This window comes from Syngnathus acus, chromosome 24, assembly GCF_901709675.1.
Source record: "Syngnathus acus chromosome 24, fSynAcu1.2, whole genome shotgun sequence".
NCBI classification, from domain to species: Eukaryota; Metazoa; Chordata; class Actinopteri; order Syngnathiformes; family Syngnathidae; genus Syngnathus; species Syngnathus acus.
This window is the reverse complement of record NC_051108.1, coordinates 5,986,000-6,009,179: the sequence shown is the minus strand read 5'-3', so window position 1 is coordinate 6,009,179 and position 23,180 is coordinate 5,986,000. Positions and strand designations below refer to the sequence as shown.

The following is a 23,180-nucleotide window of genomic DNA, read 5'->3' as shown; positions in this document are numbered from 1 at the left end:
GTTTCCGCAAAAAGTTTTCTACTGAGCATGCACTGCTTCAGCTTGCCAACCACATCTCAACGGCTCTTGACAATAAGAAATTCGCTCTTGGTGTCTTTCTAGATTTAAGCAAAGCATTTGATACTGTCGACCATAAGATCCTCATCGCTAAGCTAGAGAGATATGGAGTGAACGATTCTGCCCTGAAATGGTTCACAAACTATCTCGCCAACAGAGAACAATATGTATATATAAATGGTTGTTCTTCCAACAGATCTAAAATACTATTTGGGGTCCCGCAGGGCTCAATATTGGGTCCTCTATTATTTTTGGTGTACATAAATGATTTTTCCATGTCTTGTTCAAATTTTCTTCCTTTGTTATTTGCGGATGATACCAATCTCATTGCCACCCACGAGGATTTTAATTTCCTCATTGCACGTGTGAATACTGAGTTGCACGCTGTTACAAAATGGTTCAAAATAAATAAGTTGTCACTCAATATAAACAAATGTAACTTCATGATCTTCTGCAATATAAATAAATCTTACCCCAAAGAACAGGCCAAAATTTACATAAATAATAACGAAATCCATCAAGTTACTAGCACTAAATTCCTAGGAGTTATAGTAGATAAACACTTAAACTGGTCTGAACACATTGATTTGGTTTGCAAAAGATCCATGAAAACGCTAGGTATCTTACGAAAAGTTTGTCCCTTGGTCCATCCGTCTGCTCATCTCACTCTGTATTATAGTTTCCTCTTTCCTTTACTCAATTACTGCAACATAGTCTGGGCAGCTACATATCCAACATACCTCAGCAAATTACTCATCATACAAAAGAAGTTCCTAAAAATGATCTCTTTTTCAAATAGATATGAACCATCGGCACCATTGTTTAGAAACTATTCATTACTGCCAATTGATAAAGTAAATATTCATCAAACCTGTCTACTCACCCATAAATATATATACAGGAAACACTGTCTTCCAGCCACTTTTCATAATTTCTTCGCATTTGTATCGGAATTACATTCTTATCCTACAAGACAGGGGGACAATCTCCACCCACCGTCCTGTCGAACATCACGCCATCAATACAATATCCATTTTAGAGGGCCCTCACTCTGGAATGAGCTACCAATCCATATTCGATCCATATCTTCACAGGTTGCTTTTAGAAAGCACCTGAAACACCACCTTCTCCACTCATGATCCTACCAGTCCAAAATTACTCCACCGCACTCAGCTGATCCATACTAAGAACATCAACTTAAACCACTATTTATACCCTGATTCTTCCTTGTTTTGTTATTTTCTGTTTGCAGTTCTTCTGCTTCCGCTCAGCTATTTTCTTACCTGGTGTTTTTTGATTGTTTCAACATCACTAAAGTGTCAAATTTTGTTTCTCTTGTTTCTCATTTTGTATAGTGTATTTGTTTATGTATGTATACGTTCACTTTCGTATATATGCATATATAAATATGACGATTTAATATTTAGCTAGTTATGCTTGTGTTTATTCATTGATGTTTATTCATTTATATATATATATATATATATTATTATTATTTTTTTTCTTTCTTAAACACTTGAATAATATTTGATGTCACAGCACTTTGTTTGTTGTGCACTTTGATTATACAGGAGTGGAGCTCCTTACAAGCCCTAGGCTTCGTCTCCCTCCCTGCACTGTTATTTGTTATAATAATATGTGCTAAACAATAAACTAAACTAAACTAAACTAAAAGGTATGTCACCTATTTTAGATCACGTGGCAGCCATATTTGCAATTCGGATGTTGATTAAATTCCAACACAGGTTGGAGGAGTATTTGAAATGCAGATGCAACAGCTTACCTTCCACGGCGGCGGCTCCAAGTCTTCATTCCCAGTAAAGGTCGACGCCTGATTGACGCCTTTGGCCTGGACGAGAGAGATAGGAAAACAGAATCAGACGTGCGGAAAATATCGACGGTCTGTGGGATAAAAAATCGGCCCGATAAAGCTGTCATCATCATCATTTAATCACTGCAATGCGCAAAGTTACGCAATTTTTACGGCGCTACAAAAACATTTGGTACATAATCTCATGACACGTTTCATGTTGCACGAATTTGTTTCTGAATCTTACAAGAAGGAAGAAGCAAATAGGATTTATTGTGCAAAAATAATTAGCTCTGTCTAAATCCTTTAAGATTTACAGAGTGCTAACTTTAATCACCTGTGTAAATAGACACTATTGTGTCTATTCTGTCAGAGGCATAAAACAAAGCCCATTTGAGCTCCACTGCCATCCAAACAGCAGCGCCTGGGGTGAGCCATTTACTCAGATAAATTCATGTGTGGTGACTTAACGCATGTTATGAATCATAATAAAGATGATCTCATGTTAAGTGCAGATTTTTTTAACACACGCCACTTATTTGTATGTAATTAATGGACAATAGAGATAAAATCACATTTTTATACATCATTTTTGCGTTTCTTTCCTCTATGTTCATTTTAAAGGTTAACAAGCTGAATTTGAGCCACATGGCCTTTAAAAAGCTGTTCTTTTAAAGTACATTACCTTTTCTATTGCAAACCGAATTAAAAAAAAAAAAAAGAGATTTTTTTATCGACTATTCAGTCCCACCCCTGGGACCATTTTTGTCCCCAATATTGTTCAATATGCTATGAAATTGTTTTCTTTGCAGGATATCATTAGATGTGTGTTTGTACGTGTGTGTGTGTCTTGTGACGTAGACAGTTCAATCACCGTATGACCTAAATTGCAGTTTGGAGATGGTTATTATGGTAAAAACAAGAGTGTCAAAGCTTCACAGCGCAAGTGGTCTTACCGTAGCGTTACAAATCACCATAGCTCATTCAGTGGTTTTAATTACGGCACGGCGAAACAAATTGAGCAGCGGACACGAGATGCCGACTGCAAATGAGCGCAAACAAGACAGAAAGGAAGAAAAGAAAGTGTGCCAGAGACGACGGCAGATGAATTACAAGTTGCGTGACGGAGGGAGGGGGAAAAAAGCCTTGACATTTCAACAATTCAAAGGCAGCAATCAAATGCTTAACAAGCAACGACATATGCCCGGGAAACCTGTCTGCGGCACACACACGCACACACAGACTTACTCTCTCGCCTGTTACCTTGGCAACATGTTTTCTGCATGGAAATAGCATCCTTGGCCGTGCTCCTCGCCGCTAAAAGTACAGAAAAAACCCCACACTTGACTATATTGAAACAAGTTCTGAGATTTGACCTGAGAAGAGCAAGAATCAAAGCAAACGATTCAACCTGTTAGAACCTCTAGAGACATGAGAAAAGACTTCATTATGTACATGTAAGATTACTGTCAATGCTTGGATCAATACTTTTGATTTTAAGTATCACTTGAGCCTTTGTAGTACATGCCTGGTTGGGATACATATGGATGTCAATGACCATGCAAATATGTACAAAGTAAAGGGATGGCAACTTAAATGCCATCATTTAAGGGGGGCTACAAACACTTCCTGACCAGATTTATGAAATTTTGTTTTCAAATGCTCATAGAAAAGAGTAGACCTAATGTTCGACTACACGAAATCGCCCCCGACATCGCAAAAGCTCTCTTGCTTCGAATTTCCCAATCAACGATGGTACAAAACTACTGAAAAGAAAACCAACAACTCTTTTGAGCATGTTTTCACAAAAAATCTACTCAAAGATTTTTAATATTACACTGTTATTCTACATGTAATTAAAATCTCCAAATGTATAATGTGACTCACTCACCTGTGCCGCTTCTTTGTGCAATTAAGACGCCATACGTGAGCGTTTGAAAAAACTATCATGCGTTAAATAAATCTATGTTTTAAGAGGAAACAAATTTACTTAATTCTCATGTACTTCAAACAAACTGTTAACGTTATGGGGGGTAGAATTACTTTTGTTTATGTACTTTTGTTGTATCGGCCACGCTCTTCTTCACAGAATGTGGGATGCGCTGCTGAGCGATGTCTGCCGTCTGGTGGTGAACACGGGTTTTGCATATTTTAATGGCTCAACAACAACAATTTGCAGAAATTGATCGAGGGCCACTCCGAATGTGGGCGATGTAGAATATTGATGGAGATAACATTATAATATTAACATAATGTTATGTCAAAATATGAAATAATATTAAACATAGTAAAGTGCAAAACTATCTAAATGAAATATCTAAAATATATATATTAAACATAAGATATTAACCTAAACATGCATATAAATTAAAATGTAAATTTTGCCTTATTATGACACCCTGTAAAATAAAAATAAAAATGTATGTGACAAGTGTGGCATTTTCGGAGGTGAGAAGAATACTCATCAAACTGCTGCCTCATTCACCATCCATTTAATGAAACCAAACAAAAAGCAGTAGTAAAAAAATACTGCCTTTACAAGCAAAGGTGTTCTGCGTTGTTGTTTCTGGGAGACAGGCTAATGAAAAGAAAGAAAATCCTGAGCTTGCTCGGAGGCTGTGACGGCTGCTGAAAACTAACCTCAGTGCAGGTAAACATGGAGCAACGGGATTAAAGACCGGGGGTGTGGGGGGGGGGAGAGCTGTAATGAAATAAGCGCGTGAAAGAGAGCAGCTGCTGGAGCCTTGACAGACTGCAGCTGCATAACAAGTAGAGCATTTACTCTGTCCTTGCCTTTGTCAGTCACACCAATAAAACAACAATTCCACTTTAATGAAACCTCTTAATAGCCTACTTCAGGTGCAGTGGAAATTACTCGGGTTTAGCAATATGGCCTTTCAATAAAATTTCCCATATTTTCCCTCCACTCTATATTCTATTTTATTAAAAAAAAAAAAAAAAAAAAAAAAAACATACAGTAATGACATAATTTAAGATTCGTGGTCTCATTTTATGCTTCAATACAATGGAAATTGCGCTGCGCCTTCTGGTGTTCACTACTTGGCCAGCTGAGGTCAGTATAGACTGATGTTTGATGTGCCACATTGCACATAAGCAGAGTGATGGGAAAAAATATATAAATAATATATAATAGTATAAAAATATCTTAATTTTGCCACCTCTATGTGTGAGTATAATTTACGTTTCGTGCACCTTGAGAATTACATTTACTTACACGACACAAAGGGGATTGTAGATCAGTACCTTGGAGAGCTCCCGTTGTAATGACAGCTGTGACCCGCAGAGGGCAGCATCAGGTTGCCAGCGGCTAAAATTAGCAAATGAAAAGGTAGGAAAGCTGAGGATCATAATGAACTGCTGGCTGAGTACATCAGTGAACTTGTCAGTATAATTAAGTTGGAAAGAAATGATTCCCACTCTCTTTCCCAAATAAAAAAAAAAGAATATATTTTGTTATAAAATTTTCCGATTTAAAAATTATATAAAAACAACCATCTATTGTGAAGTGGAATTTACATGAATAATGAAAATGATGTAATCTAACAATGTGTTTATTTTTTGTGGCAAGAGCAGTTTAACGCACCCGTGTAGCAAATAAGATCACCAAAATATTAGAGACCTCAACACCAAAAATCACACCTGATTAAGCATCCTGCAATTTCAAAGCAAATACAGCAGACATCTTACCACCTGTCTTCTAAAACAAACGTACAAAAAATCAAATCCGAAACAGTCAATTTGCTGCCAGATGACTGAAATATGAAAAAAAAAATCACATAAGGGTAAAAGTCAATTAAGACAGAAAGCCTCTGTACTGATTATGTTACTATTCCAATAGGGATGACTGTTTTTTTTATTGTGGCCAGTTGATATACAACATGAAGACAAAAAGAGAAGAGTAATTATTCTCAAGTCTTTACAGCACATCTGAAACAAAAAGGGAAGTGACGCTCGCACCTCTTTTGCCGCTCGCTGGTCGAGAACGGGAAAAGCCACTAAAAGATTGGATTAAAAAGAATCACACCTCTGTGTCCGATCGTCTACAAAGAGTATAGGTGGTTATTTGTTTCTTGTGCCGACAAGAAGAAGGCGTTAGTGTAACATAGCTTGTTGGTGTACAACGTGCACACCAGAATGGCAAATAAAAGCCATGTGACTATGGTATATGAAAACCACACTGGTAAAAACAAGTCTTTTGCGTGGGGGTAGGGGGGCTCCATCTTTCCCATTCAAAATGCAAATGGCGGGAGGCGGGCAAAAAAAAAAAAAGTGTTCAGTGTTTTTTCTTTCTCTTCTTCACGGCGCATTGAGGAGGGGAGTGGGAAGGAAATCGTCTCATTGGTTGTTCTTGGCTTTGGCGTGTGTGAGGATGTGCGACTTCAGGTTGGTGGACTGCGCGAACTTCTTATTGCAGCCGTCGAAGGGGCACACGTAGGGGCGGTCGCCCGTGTGGATGCGCACGTGGGTGCGCAGGTTGAAGTCCAGCGAGAAGCGCTTGCCGCAGCCTTCGAAGGTGCACTGGGACACAAAAGAGACACGTGCATATTTAGCATTTCATACGAACCTGTGACGGGAAAGCAGAGTGTGTTAAAATCCTTTTCCATACAAAATCTTCATTGATGATTAAAATAAACCTGCTTATGAAAGGTCTCCTTTGTGACCCATCCATCTTTCAGCCACTTGAGTAGCCTGTTAACCCCATCACCCTTGTCTAATGGATTCATTAAATCCCCTTCTCTCGCATTTATAAACACGCAGCCAGATAAGCGCTAATTTGCTGACTTGAACCCTATAATTGAATCTCTTCTTTTTTTTTTATTTGAACATCATTCTTAAAAGCCCACCTGGAAGGGCTTCTCCCCCGTGTGGACGAGCTGGTGGCGCTTGAGCTTGGAGCTCTCTACGAAGGCCTTGCCGCACTCTGCGCAGACGTGGACGCGAGGCCCGTGGGTGTGCAGGTGCTTCCTCATGGCCGAATTGTCCCTGAACATCTTTGTGCAGCCCTGGTGAGGGAAACAAATTCACAAGGTTAAAGAAAAGAAAGAAGCAAACAGGGGGGGGTGGGCTGTGAAGATAGCTAGAACTGAAATAGAGTATGTGGGCAGCATCTTTGGCATTTAATCACATCCTTTCACATTTCCTTCCTGATGGCAGATACATACTGGATAGATCGCATACTCACTTTATGAGGGCAAGCTATCGTCCTGGGTGCGTCGTCCTCTTTGATTTTCCTGGGTTTCATTCTGTTTGGGGCCCAAAGACAGACTCCGTTTATCAGACGAAAGAACCGATTCAAAGTACATTTTGTGAATTAGGTCAGATTTTAGACAATAATAAATAACTTGCACAAGAGGTTTGCACCTGGCAAACTCAGCCAGTTGCTTGGGGTCTGAGAGGTCGATGCCTGGGATGCCGCCCGGGGGTAACTTTTTCCCCGTCATGTACTCCGAGTAGTCGGGTGGAGAGTTCTCGCCCACGATCTGCTCCTCCACCACTGACTCATGGTCAATGTCTTCATGGGTGTCTAGAAATACGTTACAGAACTGAACCGAACACACAGTAGCATGTACCAGCAGGTGAGTCTGCGGGGAAACAGCTTCATTGAACATCAGTGGAAAAAAATAAACTGAGGGCGATTATTGGATTTTCAGACCTACAAATGTTTAGCAAACTCTCACAAAAAATTATGATAGGCGGGTGCCTTACAATTGCAAACCTTTAAGTTTGTCAAAGAGGAGAGATGGTAGCATAACAAACCTTCAGCTCTGCTTCCAGTCATTTTTTTCAGATATACTCTCTCTCTAATCTACTTTTATAATTAATTATACATTTACATTTAAATTGGGGACTATTTTGTCAACATCGCACAACCCTATGCAGAAATAATAAGCAACTTGATGAAGTGCTGCATTGCTTATGGATATCAAATCAATTCCCTTTCCTGGCAGTGACAGAACACATTCCTCAAATCCTATTTCATTAGTTTATCCAATTCTACGATTTACAAACAATCTCTGTCGCCTATTTATATACAGAATAGCTTCCTGTAACTATATCATTTTAGTGAATTATTCATACTTTTGTGACATTTTTGTCTGGCAATCTCCTGGATTTTTTTTTTTTTTAAACGTAAAAGTGGTGAGCCCTGGTTTACGAAAAGGTTTCGAAACGCTGCAGTAGAAGACTAAGCATAGCCGTAGTATAGCGCCCTTAAAACAAAACTTGTGTATAAGACAGACGTTTATATCTCTGTGTAAACATCAAAGCAAAATAGAAAACTTTAAGGGAATAAAAATGTGTATGACGTGTTTTTGCACTACACGAGGCATAGCTAACCGAGGCCTATTTGTTCCTTCGAAGCGGCTAACTGCGCTTTGATGTTAGCTAGCAGCTAACGAAAAATATTTCCCCCCAAAATGGCCATTAAGTCAAATTACGCGCGACTAGTGTGTTAACACCGCCGCGGTGAGGAATTATGGGCAGTAGCTAGCCCAAAACCCGGGCAGAATGTGACGTTTTGACCGTGTTTAGCGGAGCGCCACTGAACCGCAAGCACCATGTTGCTCGGGCCCGCCAGGGTCGCCATTTTTTCGGGGGCCGCCGCCATACTTCTCAGGACTCGGGGAATATGGCGGCGCCCAGTAACACCTAAAACATGGCTTCCAGTCAAAACAAAAACATTTGCTTGAGGTTTCTGCGTCGAACTAAAAGTCCTGCACGACTCCGCTCGCTACTTTGCAATGGGATAGAACACTCCAGGAACTAGTCGGATGCAGCAGCAGGACAACGCCCTGGCAAGAAGGCCTCGTGAAGCCGAGATGTGACAGCCGTAGCTGGGCTAACTAACAGAACTTACCCGACGCCCACATCGTTACGGAGAATTCCCCCTCCAGAGTTTTTATTTGTACTTGCTTCTGTTCCCATTTCCTCGCTCCAGTCTCCACGCCGCTTATATAGCTCTTTTTGCCCGCTTTCTTCCCGCCCGAGCCGCCGCTGCCGCCTCCTCGTTTCACCCGACCCATGGAGCTTTTCCCGGCTACAGTCACTAACGTCTGCTCGATATACTCGTCCTCCACTCCGGGGGCCGGCACCGGGATGAGGATCTGGTCCTCGAAGCCCCCGCCGCCGTCATCCGTGTGCAAGTCGGACTCATCCCCGCCGACTACCTCCTCACGGGTCTGGACGAGGATAACCTCTGGATGGTGGTGGTGATGGTATTGGTGGTGGTGGTGGATGGAGCCCGGGTCGTCGTCCAGCGGCTGGAGCGCTATCATGGGCTGTACATCGTCGTTATCCTCGTCGTCGTCGTCGTCGTCCTCGCCACCGACCACCGTGGTCTCGATAGTCTCCACCGGGATGGTCTCCACCTCTATCTCGTGGAGCTCTACGATCTCGGCCGGCATCTCCGTGCCGTCCGACCCGATGTACAGGGTTTCTCCCGATGCCATGTCGAAGTCCTCCAGCTTGCCTGTCTCATTCACGCCGCGTTTATGCACCTGGTTTCGGGCTTTCGAGACCCGCCGCGTTAACTTTCACACGCCCCCCCCCCCCAGCTCCGGTTTTCGCTCTGGCCGACTTCGCTGCTTCTTCTTCGGCTTCAACTCTCGCCACTCTTCCGTCCCGCGCCAGATCTCGTCGTCGCTTTGCGCCTACGTGGGGAAACATCGCGAGATCCGGATCGTGAGGCGGAAGTTGCCTATGACACAGAAGCACAAAGTGTATGGAAGACCGAAACACTATAGTGTGAATCTAAAAAAATAATCCCAGAAATTATATATATTTATATATACATGGGAAACCACACATTGCCCCATAGACCTAAATACACATACATAAATCGGTGTGCATCTTGGAGGAAAAAACAAAAACACTGAAATTTGACAAACGCCACTGTTTGTTGCTTTTTAAACATAAATCCAAGAACTTATAATATATATCTTTAAGATTCTTTGGTTTGGCATCAAGACAATGAAAGAAAAACTGCAATAAAAGACGTTCACATAAAGGAAAGGTCAGCCATATTTATCTAAGTTTTATTTGAATTTATTTCAAAACAGTGCATTTTCCCCCTTTTCTTCAGTTTTTCACAAGGAAGCAATTTGTCATCATGAAGAGAACAATGAACAGTACTTTGCAGCCAATAAACTTTTTTTTACATCATAATCACAAATATCCTGGTGTGTTATTTGTGTTTAAAAGAAATAGTGCTTGTAAGTCAAAAGCAACATTTTACTGTTATGGTTAAAAAAAGTAAAATAAAATAATTTTAAAAATGAGAACGATTTGGATATAAAAGCAAATTGATGAAAACGTGCAATCTTTACTATCATATTCTCATTAGAGACTAAACCCCTCAAAGAATTATGACAGTAGGGGTAATAAGTATAAAATCACTGGCGACAATAAAAGTATTTCAATACACAGTAATCACTTCTTATATATCACAGTAATTTTGAAGCGATCATTCCCGTTTCACAGTTCTGGGGGTCAGGGTTCGAATCCCAGCTCTGGTCTTGCCTGTGAGGAGTTTTCATGATGTTAGTGTACTGTGTTTTCTTCCCACATTCCAAAAACATGCATGTTAGCTTGTTTATAGCTTCAGTCTCTACTGAGGATAAGTGCTATGGAAAATGAATGAGGGATTAGTTTAATGAAGAATATGATAGTAAGGGCAATGATGGTTTTTTTTTTTTTTTTAAAGTGTTTAACAAACTCCTTGACACCATAAAACTATTTGAATATATTGATTTTTTTTCATGTCTTTCAGGCCAAAGACCAAGGGGCAACAAAGAGACAAATGTAAATAACAGACAGTCTCTTGACACACAAACGCACACACACGTCTCTGCTCAAGTCAATACACGCCGCAAAAACATGGCGGCTATGGCGACTCCTCAACACCACAGTGGACGTCACAGTTTGGGCCCTACTCCTTCTCCCCCCTCTTCGGATAGTTGACATTATGTCGTGCTCACTCGACTGAGCTCGTGTCTAATGGCTGTGGAGGAGAAAAGAAATACCAAAGATGAAATAAATATGACAGTGAGGCAGGTCAATGTTTTCCCATAATTGTAAAATATACAACTTTAATCTCATACTGCAATTAAAAAATGTCCACGTGGCACTCATTGATTGGTTTTACGTAAACTAAAGTAGCTCCCACCGTCAATAATTTCTTCCTTCACTTTGTGCAACTCGCGGAACACTTCTTCCAAGATTTCCTAGAGGAGTACACAAATCAGTAAAACAAAGAAAATATCTCTTCATTTTGATTTTTAGTTTTTTAAGTGTCAGCGTACCTGTTTCATTCTATCCATGTCTAACGAATCTCCATCGGCGCCACTCCCTGCAGGCCGTACCCTATACCGTCATCAATACATCAATTATGAAATTGATTTTCTATGTGAGTCTGCATTATAAAAACATTCTTTCTCTCACCTTGGACCCATGGCCCTGTCCGCAGAGTTGGCCCTGTCCCACGGCTTTTTTGCTCCGTCTATTTGAAAAAGATACATAAACATTCATGTTGGTGTGACATCTCCAAGAAAATGAAATAAAAGACTAATATGATGCTAATGTTAAAGCTCGCTCACCTGTAGAGTTTTGACTTCCCCGGGTGTTGGGCGAGGGATAATTTGGGTCGTCCTGAAGGAAGACACACACGTCACATTGTTTTCTTTTCTTTGATCCCATTTATTATCACAATAACGATTATTATCATTGTTATTGGGCTATGAGGTGCACACTCACACTTTGGTTGTCATCTGGCTTCTCTGATGCTGCTTTTCTTCTAGGAGCAAGAGAAGGCGCCATGTTAGGGAAGTTTATAAAAAATGCATTAAAAAATATGTAAAAATTAATATTGCACCGTCATTCAGAAGCTGAGACCATTTCTGTACTATACTGCCCTCAGGTGGCCAAGACACGCACAACAGAAGGAGTACATTAAAAGGTTCAAACCTCATTGACAATGCAACCAAGGTGAAAAAAGGTAACAATAATATAAATAAAAAAAAGTCCTTGTTCTGTCTGACCTTCGGGCCAAAAGGGCGTTCATCTCCTCCATCAGTCCTCCGTTGCCGCCGCTCGTCCGATTGACTTCTGTGTTTTTGCTACTGGACGAAGCAGACGAGCTGGACGAGCTCTCTTCCGGCTGGCAAGAAAGAGTACAGCGTGATTGTTAAAAAAAGTCTACACACCCCTATTTAAATACCAGATTTTGTGACGTAATGATAAATAATTTCTATTATGCTTGTCTTATAAAGTCATCATTAAGATTGTCAGGCCTCACTCTTTGGACACGCCGCAGCTTGGCGCCGGCGATCATGGCGGCAAGGCCCGTCTGGGCTGGCTGTTCCTCCCCTTGGTTGTTTAGCGGGGGAGGCAGTGGCGGCGGTGGAGCCCCGGCCGATGGCGGAGGAGGTCCAGGTGGTGGCGGTGGAGGCGGCGGTCCCGCCGCCATGCACGCGGGAGGAGGTACGACGGGGGGCGCCACCGAGAGCACGGCTGGGTGGCCTTGGAAAGGAGAACCTGCGCAAGGGGGAGTTCCCGAGCTGCCATTTTGGTTGCCATCATCACTGTGTGACATCACTGACCTGAGTTGGATGAGCGTCGTTCCCGCTCCATTTGGGCCTGCATCTGCTGTTGCTGCTCTATCATTTGCCTGCAGGAACACACAGTACACATTATTCTCTTTATACAGATAAGATATGAATAATAGTAAAATAACACATACAGGAAGTAAAAAGTTAACAAAAAATGAAAGGATCTAAACACATTGTATACTCCACACAAACACAAGCATGCACACACACAGCTGGCTAATCCTCACTGCCTTCGGGTTCACTTAGAGTTCGCCTGCTGCTTTTGGAGATAATTCACAACTATTTTTTTTGGTTTGTTTTTCTTAAATGTACTAAAAAACTGCACTTAAATATTAGAATAACTACATACAGGCAAGATGTTTGTTCAAAATAATAATGGTAAATGCACAGACAACAGATGATTGTTATTTGGGTGGGCGAGGAGATTTTAAGGTCAAAAGTCTGTCTTAATTTCAGAGGGGATAGTAGTTTTTTTTTTTGGAAACGGGTTACATCATCATTTGGAGCAGCAAAGAGGATTTGGAGGCTTTTATTTTCCTATCTGCGATATTATTTGTTTCTGATGCAGAGGAAAATGGAGCGCTAGCTTGGCAGTGTAAAAAAAAGAAATAATAGAAACTACCCACCTTGCTCTCTGGGCTTCCATTTCTTCGGAGCTTGGTCCATTTTGGACTTGGCGCTGCACAGCTGGACCTGTGCAAGGAAAAAAAAAAAAAAACATGTGAGTGAATACGCAAGGTTAAATGGAGCTGAAACATTGAGAACAAACAATATAAAGACAATTAAGCATAGCACCAAGGGCAATTAAACATGTTGAAACAAAAAAGAACACCCACTTCCATTCTTATGATGCTTGAAGGAATAAACGGGGACAATAAAGTTTTACAACATTTTACTCATTCAGATGGCGAGATTGGTCCCATTAAAATGAACAATGTCAATACAGCCAACATATAAGACACACAATGAGAAATACAATCATGAACTTACATGACATGGCGAAGAAGACGAAGCGACTGTAGCAGACACACAAGCACTGACACAGCCACTCGCTGCTGCCTACCATAGCTGGCCTCCGCTTGCCCTTCCACCTCCTCATCTTCCTCCTCCATCGCCTCACCTGAACCTCGAGCCTGCCGCTATCTCACTTTAACCCCTCCCTCCCTTCAGATCATCTGTCATGTAACGCAAGCCTCTCAGGCGGCAGAAGCGCAGCGAGCACCTCAGAGTCATGTTTCCAGAGAGGAGGCGTTGACTTTGCATTTGAGGCAGGTCGAGGACTTTTGTCCTACATGACCTCAGTTCAGTAGAACAAGTAGACTCTCCATTCACCAGTTAAGTCCGAATGGTGACTCACCTCCATCCTGGGCGCTGAGCACGCTGAGTGCAAAGAGCATGGCGTTGGAAAAGGTGGTGGCCTCCTCCTTGGTGGCGAAGTTGAGGCCATACACTTGCCGAGCATCTCTCCATTGGTGGAAAGTTGGCGTGGCTTGGTTGTACTTCAGCCCTTTGACAATGGAATAGTTGATAACCACCTGCACACACAGGAGGAGACATTTGAGTGATGCTATGTGTGTGTTATGTGACGCCATGACACACCTGCTGGTCCTGCAGCTTGACGCCCACCACCCTGAAGGTGTTACTAGGGGTGTTGTGGTAGATGTTAATGCGGCTGAAGCCCTGCTGGCCCGGCTTGATGGGCACCCACTTCTTGCTGGTGTCGTCGTAGACCATGACCGAAGCCCTCGCCTGGCAGATGCTCTGCTCGCTGATGGTGTGGAGAGATGAAGAAGATAAAGAAATGTGCAACCTTGGACATTATTTTGTAAACACTAGCTGCTGCTTTGTACCTGAAAAGGAAGCTCCTAATTAACCACAACCTGTTTGTTCTCACTTTGCCCAGGATGCAATTTTCATTTAACTAGCAGAGAAAAAAAAAAACATCGACCATTAGCAATTTTTAGAGGCAGTGGGTGGTCGGCGTCGACTCTCGACTTCCTGTGTTTGTGCCGAGCTATGCTAATTATCTCATGGTTGCAGTACAAATTGAGCACGCTATTATTTTGTACTTCATTAAAACATAGTACTGCAATAATTCAATAGAATAGGAAGATTTTTTTTTTTTTGCATTATGATTTCATTGTGCTGATATTTCTGGTGTGTACCTTTCCTTCTTTTCTTTTCTGACGCAGCTTTTTTGTCTTTGCCTCCGGGGTCTGTAGTCTAATTTTAGCTTGACAGAGAGGCAAAGACACAGATGGGACATCTTCGCGTCTTTCTCATCTCATTCATCTCATTTGCAAGTCAAAACTCTTTGCTCCTCGTCTGCATTTTTGCTCGCAGCCTTCTACGTAATTTCATTCAATTAGCTCCTTTTACTTTTTTCACGCGTGTCTTTTGTCTGCGGAACACACGGGACATGTGTGTGTAAGTGTGTGTGATTACAGAAGGGAAAAGTGGGGCGCCAAAGAGCGCCACAAGAGATAAATGCAGTCAGATGGATAGAGCGGCCAGACAACACACACACACGCACACACACCTACACACACGCACACACACACACAGACACACACATTGTCTCATTAATCAGCAGATGCTGGCTGGACAAGCCCCTGATTGCATTTGGTTTAGACAATTAGTGTAAGCGAGGATTAAAGGACCAAGTAGATGAACTGACATGTTAATGCACACTTTATTTATTAATGTCAAACTGAATGTAACGGAGTAATTACACTGTATTGATTAAACAATATTTGGCATAGTGTGTTTCAACTGTTCTACTAATGCGATTTCAGGTGTTGTTTGGGCTAGTTGTACTGTTGGGCGACTGTTTAAAGTTTTTGCAAAGTCATCCTAAATGTTCTAAGGTTGAATTTTTGTCAGTCAGTTGAAGCCAAACATATCAAATGTGTTATTAAAAGTCAGGTTATTAATAACTCCCTGCTTCTTTCCGCAAGAGCGCCTCGCTGAGATTTCTGTCAAAATTCACTGCGGCAGCCCGGGTGACATTTTGAAGTGTGTGTGTGACTTATTCATATCTTAGTATTCATATTTGATCCTAGCTGCACGTTATTCTGCTTGAGTACGAGTGTGTCGTGCTTGTGCGTTTCCGTTTCCTCCCCTCCGATCCGCTTTTTTTGCTTCAGTTTTAGCACAAGTGCCTCTTTTATTCATGCGGCTTTTAATGCCGCTGGGACTCTGACGCCATTTTCTGACAGTTGCCGAGAAGCGCCTGTTAAAGTTTAACTGAGTTCACAAGCTAAAGAAAATAAATTAAACACAATTATTTTTGTACCAGTACATCACACTCTTAAACGCTTAACCTGAAAGTGACAACTTGTTTTTTGCACTGAAAATCGATTTTATGTAGAAGTGAAGTCAACCCCAAGAGTACACCTCGCTACTTCGCGTTTCGTTTATCGCGGCTTCTCTACATCGCGGATTTTTTTTCTCCAAATTAAAAAAACATTTAAAAGTCAAAATAAAACTTCTAAATTGACGAAGCATGTGTCTAACCTTTAGGACAATGTAGTATTGCTCCAAATGTTCGTTTACATCCCTTTAGAAGTCAGTTTTCGCGTGTTGGCACGATCGCAAATTAGCATCTTTCCGCTAACTCGTTAGCCTGCCCAGTACTTTTTGTTGGTGACCGTACTTCGCGGACTTCACTTATCGCGGGTGGTTTTTGGAACCAATTATCCGCAATAAACGAGGGATTACTGTAAATGCTTTTAAATCCTGGTTACAAACAAATATTCTTTTTAAAATCAATTTTGCCCATTTTTGCCTAATTTCTATCCATTGTCAGAAAAAATGATAGAGATTAGAGAACATTTTTCAAACTGACATTTATTCTTAGCTGCACTTCAGACTTTTGTCCTAGTTGGACCAAAAGGAACCACAGAGTCCATTGAGCCTTCTAAACAGTGATCAATTTGTGTGTGTGTTTTTTTTTCTCTCTGTGTGCGCTACAGTTGGTGCTTCTCACACACTCCATCACAGCGTCGCTAAAGGATGAGCTAACAGAAGGTGTCTTTGTGGCGCTCGGCAGCTGCTCGGCAGTAACGTCCAAATGAAATCCCCACAACAGTCAAACTGTTTTGTGATTTTTTTTGTCTTAAGGAAATCTTCCGTGTCTGTGTGACACTATGAAAGCTGCATGAAGCAGAGGAGGGAACAGCTGAGGGCTTAAACATTTATAAACACAGCAGGCCAGAGTTACATTAACTCTGATAGAAAATAAACTGTGGTTGAAAAGGCCCCACTGAAGTTCAGTTCAACTATCACTCCCAGGACACTGTTGGTGAAAAATAAGGAGTTTATTGTGCCATGGATTTGACTGCAGCTGGTGTCATCACAAGCTTTAAACGTCAAAACCTTACTGGTGATTTCATGTGCTAATTGCGAAACACACACAGTAGTGTTTTGGCAATGATTATGTTTACAACTTCCGTCTTGGAAACGGAAGCCAGATCCTGTTAATGTTTTCCACTGTGGAAAAAAAAAAAATTAGCTGGCAGGCAATTTTTTTTTTTTTGCGGTGGGGAGGGATAAGTCAGCATAAAGCTCATTTGGCCGCTTGGAGCGCTAACAACAGTTTTAATGCTAATTCACGTAATCCTTTTTTAAGGCCACGGAATTTGCTGGAGGGTCCAGTGCTGATGGCTTCAATTATGGAAAAAGAAACCCCGTCATGCTCGTATTTTCAAACACTACATGCACCACGCTTGCTGCTTGACATTTGGAGGGGAGCTCCCTGAATTTAACACACACACATAAGCAAATTAGACTGTTGCGAGCACGCACGAGCAGCCTAATGTGTTGGCATGACAACAGCCGTAGAATATTGGCTATGGCCTAGAAAATATGGCTGCCTGGCTGAGACGAAAAGATGAATGAGCAGTGGTGACATATAAATAAATAAATGTATTAGTGAAGAAAAAAAAAACACACTCACACACGGCAGTTATTAACGGAGTAACAACACACCACATGCTGTCTGATCCTCACATAACCATGACACTTAAAGGACGCGGCTGGCGCTTCCAGTATAAAATACAGCATGAATATGGACAAAAGTAATGGGACACACTTTTTAATTAATCAATTAATTAAATCTGGCAATGGATGTTGATTTCTGTAATGAAATAGTACAAACTAGTTCGCTAGTCACCATTGACTAGTACTCCAGAATGACGTCTTTGGTGCTTTCTTGGCTGTCCCAGGGAGTAAGATCACCTCTTGAGGGAAATCCCATCACTAGTCCCGAGTCTGGCTCTAAATGAAAGGGAACTAGCTAGCAATAGTGTCACGGTATTATTATTAGTGCCAGCTCTATTAGCGACTTAAGGACATGATATTATTTTTGCTGACATGACCTCCAAGTCACCTTGGGATGTTTTGACAATTCCGTCCATGTATTTCCCATCACAGCCACTTGAAACTCTGCTGCATTTAGACTTTGTGGTTGATAATGCCGACATAAAAGCGTCTCATTAAACTTTCACGTCGACCTCCTTCCTCCCCCCTCCCCGCTGCTGTACATCTCTCAGCATCAGCAACCAGGAAACTCTTTAATGCTTTATGGGAACACATGCAGGGAAAAGAAGCCATCTTCAATAGACTCTGAAGCCCTTCTCACAAATAAATACCACAAAATGGCCGTAACAAAAGGTCCTGAATTGATCCGACAGCCCGTCTCACAAAGAAACAAAAGAAAGGCACTGATGTCATCTTGGATGACATCATTGTCTGACTGTGGTAAATGTAAAGGCGAGAGAAATAAGTTTTGTCATTTCAAAAATCATGTGACCTCCGCTTAATAATCTCAGATGCACATCTGTGTTTGCATGGGATACATTTCCCCAGTTGCCGACTTGCTAAGGGGTCAGTAGGCTAAGTGCCCTGCATTGCACATCTCACAGGCACATCTGTAATTGGCAGTGGCGCGTCCGCAACGGACATGTTGTTGCGTGCAGCCGTGACCCATCACTTCCGTGCGTCCGCTGACCCAGAATAGTGACAAATTCCCAACAGTGCTTTCCCTGCCACGTGTTTGACATCGGCCCTAATCTGCCGAAGCGCCGCTCACGGATGGGAATGACGGACGTTTGCTGTCCCTTAAGGGATCTTGAAAAACTGAAAGCCTCCATTATGCCCTTGAGATGTCATTTTTTAGGTGTCATCTTGATTGTCAATACAATATTGCTTTCAGCTTTAATATTTACTCATGTAGAATTAAAAAAAAAAAACAATCCCGTCGCAGCTAGCAGCATCACTAGCGGTTTCAGCCTGGTGCCTTCCAACATTACCATGAGTATGCAAAATAATTTAAGAAGTGCCAACACATTGTTTAGTATAATTTCCTGGCACTTTCTAGCAAACCCACCACAGGACTCAAGTATTTCGGTAATTACGAGCAAAGTGCCTAATTATCAGATAGCGTGACTGCAGGGTTAGCATAATTATGAAAATGATGACAGTGGAAACTGTGAATTCCCTTGGTAACAACAAATAGCGTTAATGCTAACGACAGTGAGAAGCTAACGTTAAAGCGCTACAAGGATGATAGTGGCTCAAGCATTTATGACAATAATGTTTCTGGAGCATAGAAAAAACATTATGCCCTTAGAGTGGCTATAGCACTGGTCGCCATGGTGATATTCCCATATGTCCATCGCCGCAGAAGCAAGATTGGTGTTTAGTGTTTACATACGCTAGCATCCTTAATACAGACCAAGGTTAATACAGACCAAGGTTTTCGGATCTTCTTAATAAAAATATTCAGATGATTAATTTCTGCATCCATCGGTCATCTGTCATATTTGGTTCTCTTGCTTAGTTTTGAGCTTCTGCCCATCCCCCCCATCTTTCCCTCTTCCCCATCATCCTCCCTCTCAGTTCAAAGGCTCACCTTACAAATCGCCCACATACAATTCCTCCATCACCTCCTTTGCTAATCCATATGGAGCTAATTTGCTCAAAGTTACTATTGCTGACAAGGAAAATTGTTGTTGAAAGGTGCTGAGATGGAGGGTAAAGTGACTGCCATATAGTGAAGCATCACGGTCCTGTAAACCTGCTCCAACAGCGGGATGCCGTTGCCAAAGGAAAAAGCTTCTTAGCTGAGCTGAGTCGCTTAAAGCTGCACTAATCAGAGGTGTTAGAGGAGTCGCCGTCAAACATATCTCAATCTGCAAAGCCATGACATGCTTCGACAGAAAAAATCTATTCTTTTAAAAGGTGGGGCCTTTTAAATGGGCTCAAATCTTGAAACTATACTGTTGCATATGGGAAAGTTGCCAATATGCCACAATTGATCATTTATTGAACACAAAGAGCAAACTCGTGCAGGAGCTGAAGTCAGCCACAGCTCACGCCAAGACACTCACACACCGACGTCACATGTAACCCCACCAGGCCCCGCCTCTTGAAGGCACATAAACCCATCACAATACAAACACTATTTCCTACATATATGCTTGCATTTTTTTTTGTGTTTAATGCAACGTGTTAAACAAGTGTTTTACGTTATTAATGTGTGTAAAACTAAAGGCAAAAATTATATACTACACTTGTTTCCAAGTCACAGCTTTGAAACATTTGAACAAAATCACATGAAGTGACATCTGCGGTTGTTAGCGACAACGACCACATGTGAACGAGTTGGTCTTGGGTGCCTCAGGCAAACACGAGGGGCCGCCTGTGGATGCAACACAGGCGCACCAATGCCAGCGTGGAGAACAAAGGATGCGCTGAGGGAGGCGGCCGGAGAACCACCACGTTTGTGACATGACCACGGTGTTGTCAGCCCCCTCGACCGCCGCCACCCCCACCGTTGCGCTCTTGCCCGCCTTGATGAGCCTTCGCTGGCCATCAATGCTGCTCCTGGGGGCCAAATACGCTAGCCCACCTCCTCCTGCCCCTCCTCCTCTCTGCAAGGCCACAGAAGCCATCGAGCAAGAGGGATACTCCCGGAGACACAATCACTACTTTCTGTTAAAAAAAAAAAAAAAAAATCCTACCTGACTTTAAACTCGCTTAGCTGCGGTTGAGTCCCCGGCTCAGCGCAGTAAATCTGCGGGAAGTAGAAGCGATGCGACTGCAGATTGATGTCCATGTCGGCGAATAAAGCAATCCCCCCCCCTTGACAGTCTCCTTTTTATGATCGGTCCGGGCTTCCGTAGAAGACGTCAGAGTTCAAGAGGCGACATAGCACCTGAAATGCTAGGAAGGCATCACTCCTTCTCACACTAAAAAAAGGCCCACTAACCTATATCCCAACTCCTTGAATGAACAAAAATTACTCTCCAGTCCACAGAGATGACAATGCCGCCTCCCTCCTGAGGAGATAAAAGGAAAATCTGGATTCCAGTCAGCGACGAGATCCGGATGACAGTGAGCGAGGTTGCTCGGAATAAAGAGGGAGGAAAGAGAAAGCGAGCTGGAGAGAGATTCCCGGTGCTTTGAGGCGTTGCCCTCGCTCTGCCTCTCCTCTCGGTGTCTCATTGGATTACCTACTCCCTCTCCATCCATCCCTCCCTCCCTTTCTCCCCTCCCAGCTGTGTCGAGAGCTGGTCCTGCCAGCCCTCTCTCCCTCCCTCACTATTCTTCCTCCTCCTCCATCACCCTCACCCACCTCCCCCTGCCATCTGCTGGATTGGGCAAGCGTAAAACCACGTGGAAAGACAGAGAGTGAGAGAGAATTTAATTCATCTGATGGCTCACATCTCTGGACAAACACGCACACACACACACACACACGCACACACATTCTGCTCATTAACAGAGTAGTAGGACGCAGGTGGAGAGAGACAATGAGACAGTGATGCACTGCAGCGTGAGGCTGTGAATGGAAACATAATGGAAAGAACAGCAGGATGAAATGTTATTAGTAAACAGTTCCTAAAACTGTGGGCCAATTGTAAGACTAAAATGGTTATTGAATATGTAATAATGTAAAAGAAAGTCCTTAATATTTTATAAAATATACTGTAATATATACATTATTATTTGGTTCATAATTATAAGAAATATATTTATTTAAGGTAGAATTAATTCAAATAAATAAGTACTATTTTATTAATATAAATTAATAATCAATGGATTCTGAGTTCTGTCACTATACAAGTAGATACAGGGGAAAAAATACACATGTAAGAAGAAAAAAAAAGCACCAAACATTGCTGGGTCACAACAAATCAGACTTCCAGTCACCTGACCTTTGACCCATTTATATTAATGTGCTTTCATCTTTTGCAGATGCACACAGATTAGAAATGATGTACAGCTCTGGAAAAAAAAAAATCATAATCTCTGCAGCAATCATGATTTGGAAGCAATAAATCCCTGCCATATTTACATAACGCACGCCGTCTTTCGAGTCTTTCTAGTACACGGCTCTCTGGCTGCGTCCAGTTGCGTTTGGCCGCTCCGATTCTTTAATTGAGTCACTGACATTGCAATGGCGGACACTGCAGTTTAGTCATGGTTTACCCTTCGACGGGGCCTATTATCTCACACCTGACGCCGGAAGTTTCCATGACACATGAGTCAAGTTACGGTTGTCAAAGTACATAAGCATTATTGTTAAAAATGTCATTGAGATGAATCACCGTGGATGCAGCTGCACACAAGCAATTTCCGGTCACAATATTAAGTACACTTGTGATACCTAATGAAGATGAACTTCTGCCTTAATATTTTGAAAGTATTTTTCCATAGAAAGAAAAGTTTTCCTGGGTGTGAAATGGTAACTATTTGCCCTTGCCCTGCATTCAACCCGCACGCAGCTACTATTATTATTATTCATATGGGTCACAATGGAAGTCGTCAATATGCACCAGGCAGTGCGAGCGACATTCGGTCCCGCTTATCGATCCTACTATTGGACAGCAAGCTGGGTTTGGGTCACAATGAGGACGCCAAACAAGCAACCAGAACAAAGTCAGTCAAGATAACAAGGACATCATCAATTTGATGACAGCTGGACAATTTCTTTAGTCTGTTCATCAAAACCATCATCCAAATATTTGTGCATAAAACATGAGAATTACAAAACGAGGGCATAAACCACAAATTATGCATTCTAACAAACTGAGGACACAAACAACGTACACCAAATTATGCATTCTAATAAAAAAAAAGGGGAAATAGAGGAAGTGTAAAATCAACGTGCAAATAAAGTGTAAATAAAGGCAGGCGGTTTGTGCGCACGTTCCAGGGATCATGTGACCTGTCGGTCGCCCAATCAGAACAAGCGCACCTTATTTCAACGCCAGGTGAGAGGCACTAACCCGAGCTAGCATTCAGTACACGTAGCAGTTTTTACCTTTGAAACGATTTGTGCAATGTCCACATCCACAAAAACAGCAAGAATATCTTACCTCATTTTAGCTCTCCTTCGTCAGTGTCAAACATCCAGCCGCTCTTTGGGTGGTGTTGAAACGGGCTGGTAGCTTGTTTGTAAGAGGGGAGGGAGAGATGAAGGGAATGCTATGGTCACAGTTTTCTGGTCGAATGTGTTGGTGTTAAATAAATAGTCGAGGTGGTGCTGTTTCACAGCCACAGCTGCAAACCGCCGTCCCAGGACCGAGCAGAGTGGCTGCCATTTTTTCAGTGCGCGCGGTGTACGAGATCCAATTGGATCATTAATGACCTCCTGTGGCCATTACCGGTACTACATAAGC

At 42.2% G+C, this 23,180-nt stretch overlaps 2 protein-coding genes across 6 annotated transcripts; both read right to left on the bottom strand.

The window, feature by feature from the left end:
- Nucleotides 1-5,423: 5,423 nt before the first annotated feature.
- On the bottom strand, nt 5,424-9,524 carry yy1b (YY1 transcription factor b). Of its 3 annotated transcripts, none has more exons than XM_037244404.1 (5): nt 8,745-9,524; nt 7,235-7,412; nt 7,071-7,131; nt 6,733-6,891; nt 5,424-6,406 (listed from the first exon to the last, which is right to left on the bottom strand). In XM_037244404.1, exons 1-5 carry the CDS (start codon nt 9,334-9,336, stop codon nt 6,224-6,226), a joined length of 1,173 nt encoding a protein of 390 aa, XP_037100299.1. In that variant the 5' UTR covers nt 9,337-9,524; the 3' UTR covers nt 5,424-6,223. The 3 variants fall into 3 exon arrangements, with proteins under 3 accessions (XP_037100299.1, XP_037100300.1, XP_037100301.1); XM_037244405.1 differs by having other exon boundaries at nt 7,235-7,400; nt 8,745-9,522; XM_037244406.1 differs by having other exon boundaries at nt 7,250-7,412; nt 8,745-9,521.
- A 365-nt stretch (nt 9,525-9,889) lies between these two features.
- On the bottom strand, nt 9,890-23,126 carry evlb (Enah/Vasp-like b). 3 transcript variants are annotated; one of them, XM_037244403.1, is made up of 13 exons: nt 22,878-23,126; nt 14,092-14,260; nt 13,850-14,027; nt 13,119-13,185; nt 12,484-12,551; nt 12,180-12,418; nt 11,923-12,041; nt 11,639-11,678; nt 11,482-11,533; nt 11,327-11,384; nt 11,188-11,248; nt 11,052-11,109; nt 9,890-10,886 (listed from the first exon to the last, which is right to left on the bottom strand). In XM_037244403.1, exons 1-13 carry the CDS (start codon nt 22,880-22,882, stop codon nt 10,849-10,851), a joined length of 1,152 nt encoding a protein of 383 aa, XP_037100298.1. In that variant the 5' UTR covers nt 22,883-23,126; the 3' UTR covers nt 9,890-10,848. The 3 variants fall into 3 exon arrangements, with proteins under 3 accessions (XP_037100298.1, XP_037100297.1, XP_037100295.1); XM_037244402.1 differs by lacking the exon at nt 22,878-23,126 and adding an exon at nt 20,517-21,040 and having other exon boundaries at nt 11,639-11,675; XM_037244400.1 differs by lacking the exon at nt 22,878-23,126 and adding an exon at nt 20,517-21,038.
- Between the last annotated feature and the right edge of the window lie 54 nt (nt 23,127-23,180).

Coding starts and splice junctions, on each gene's coding strand:
- evlb (XM_037244400.1), bottom strand. CDS start 20,611: ATGGACATCAATCTGCAGTCGCATCGCTTCTACTTCCCGCAGATTTAC. Junction 14,261..20,516: donor CTAAGCGAGTTTAAAGTCAG/GTAGGATTTTTT, acceptor CCACACCATCAG/CGAGCAGAGCATCTGCCAGG. Junction 11,385..11,481: donor GGGAAGTCAAAACTCTACAG/GTGAGCGAGCTT, acceptor TTTTTCAAATAG/ACGGAGCAAAAAAGCCGTGG.
- yy1b (XM_037244404.1), bottom strand. CDS start 9,336: ATGGCATCGGGAGAAACCCTGTACATCGGGTCGGACGGCACGGAGATG. Junction 7,413..8,744: donor CGTAACGATGTGGGCGTCGG/GTAAGTTCTGTT, acceptor ACGTATTTCTAG/ACACCCATGAAGACATTGAC. Junction 6,892..7,070: donor CGATAGCTTGCCCTCATAAA/GTGAGTATGCGA, acceptor TTCCCTCACCAG/GGCTGCACAAAGATGTTCAG.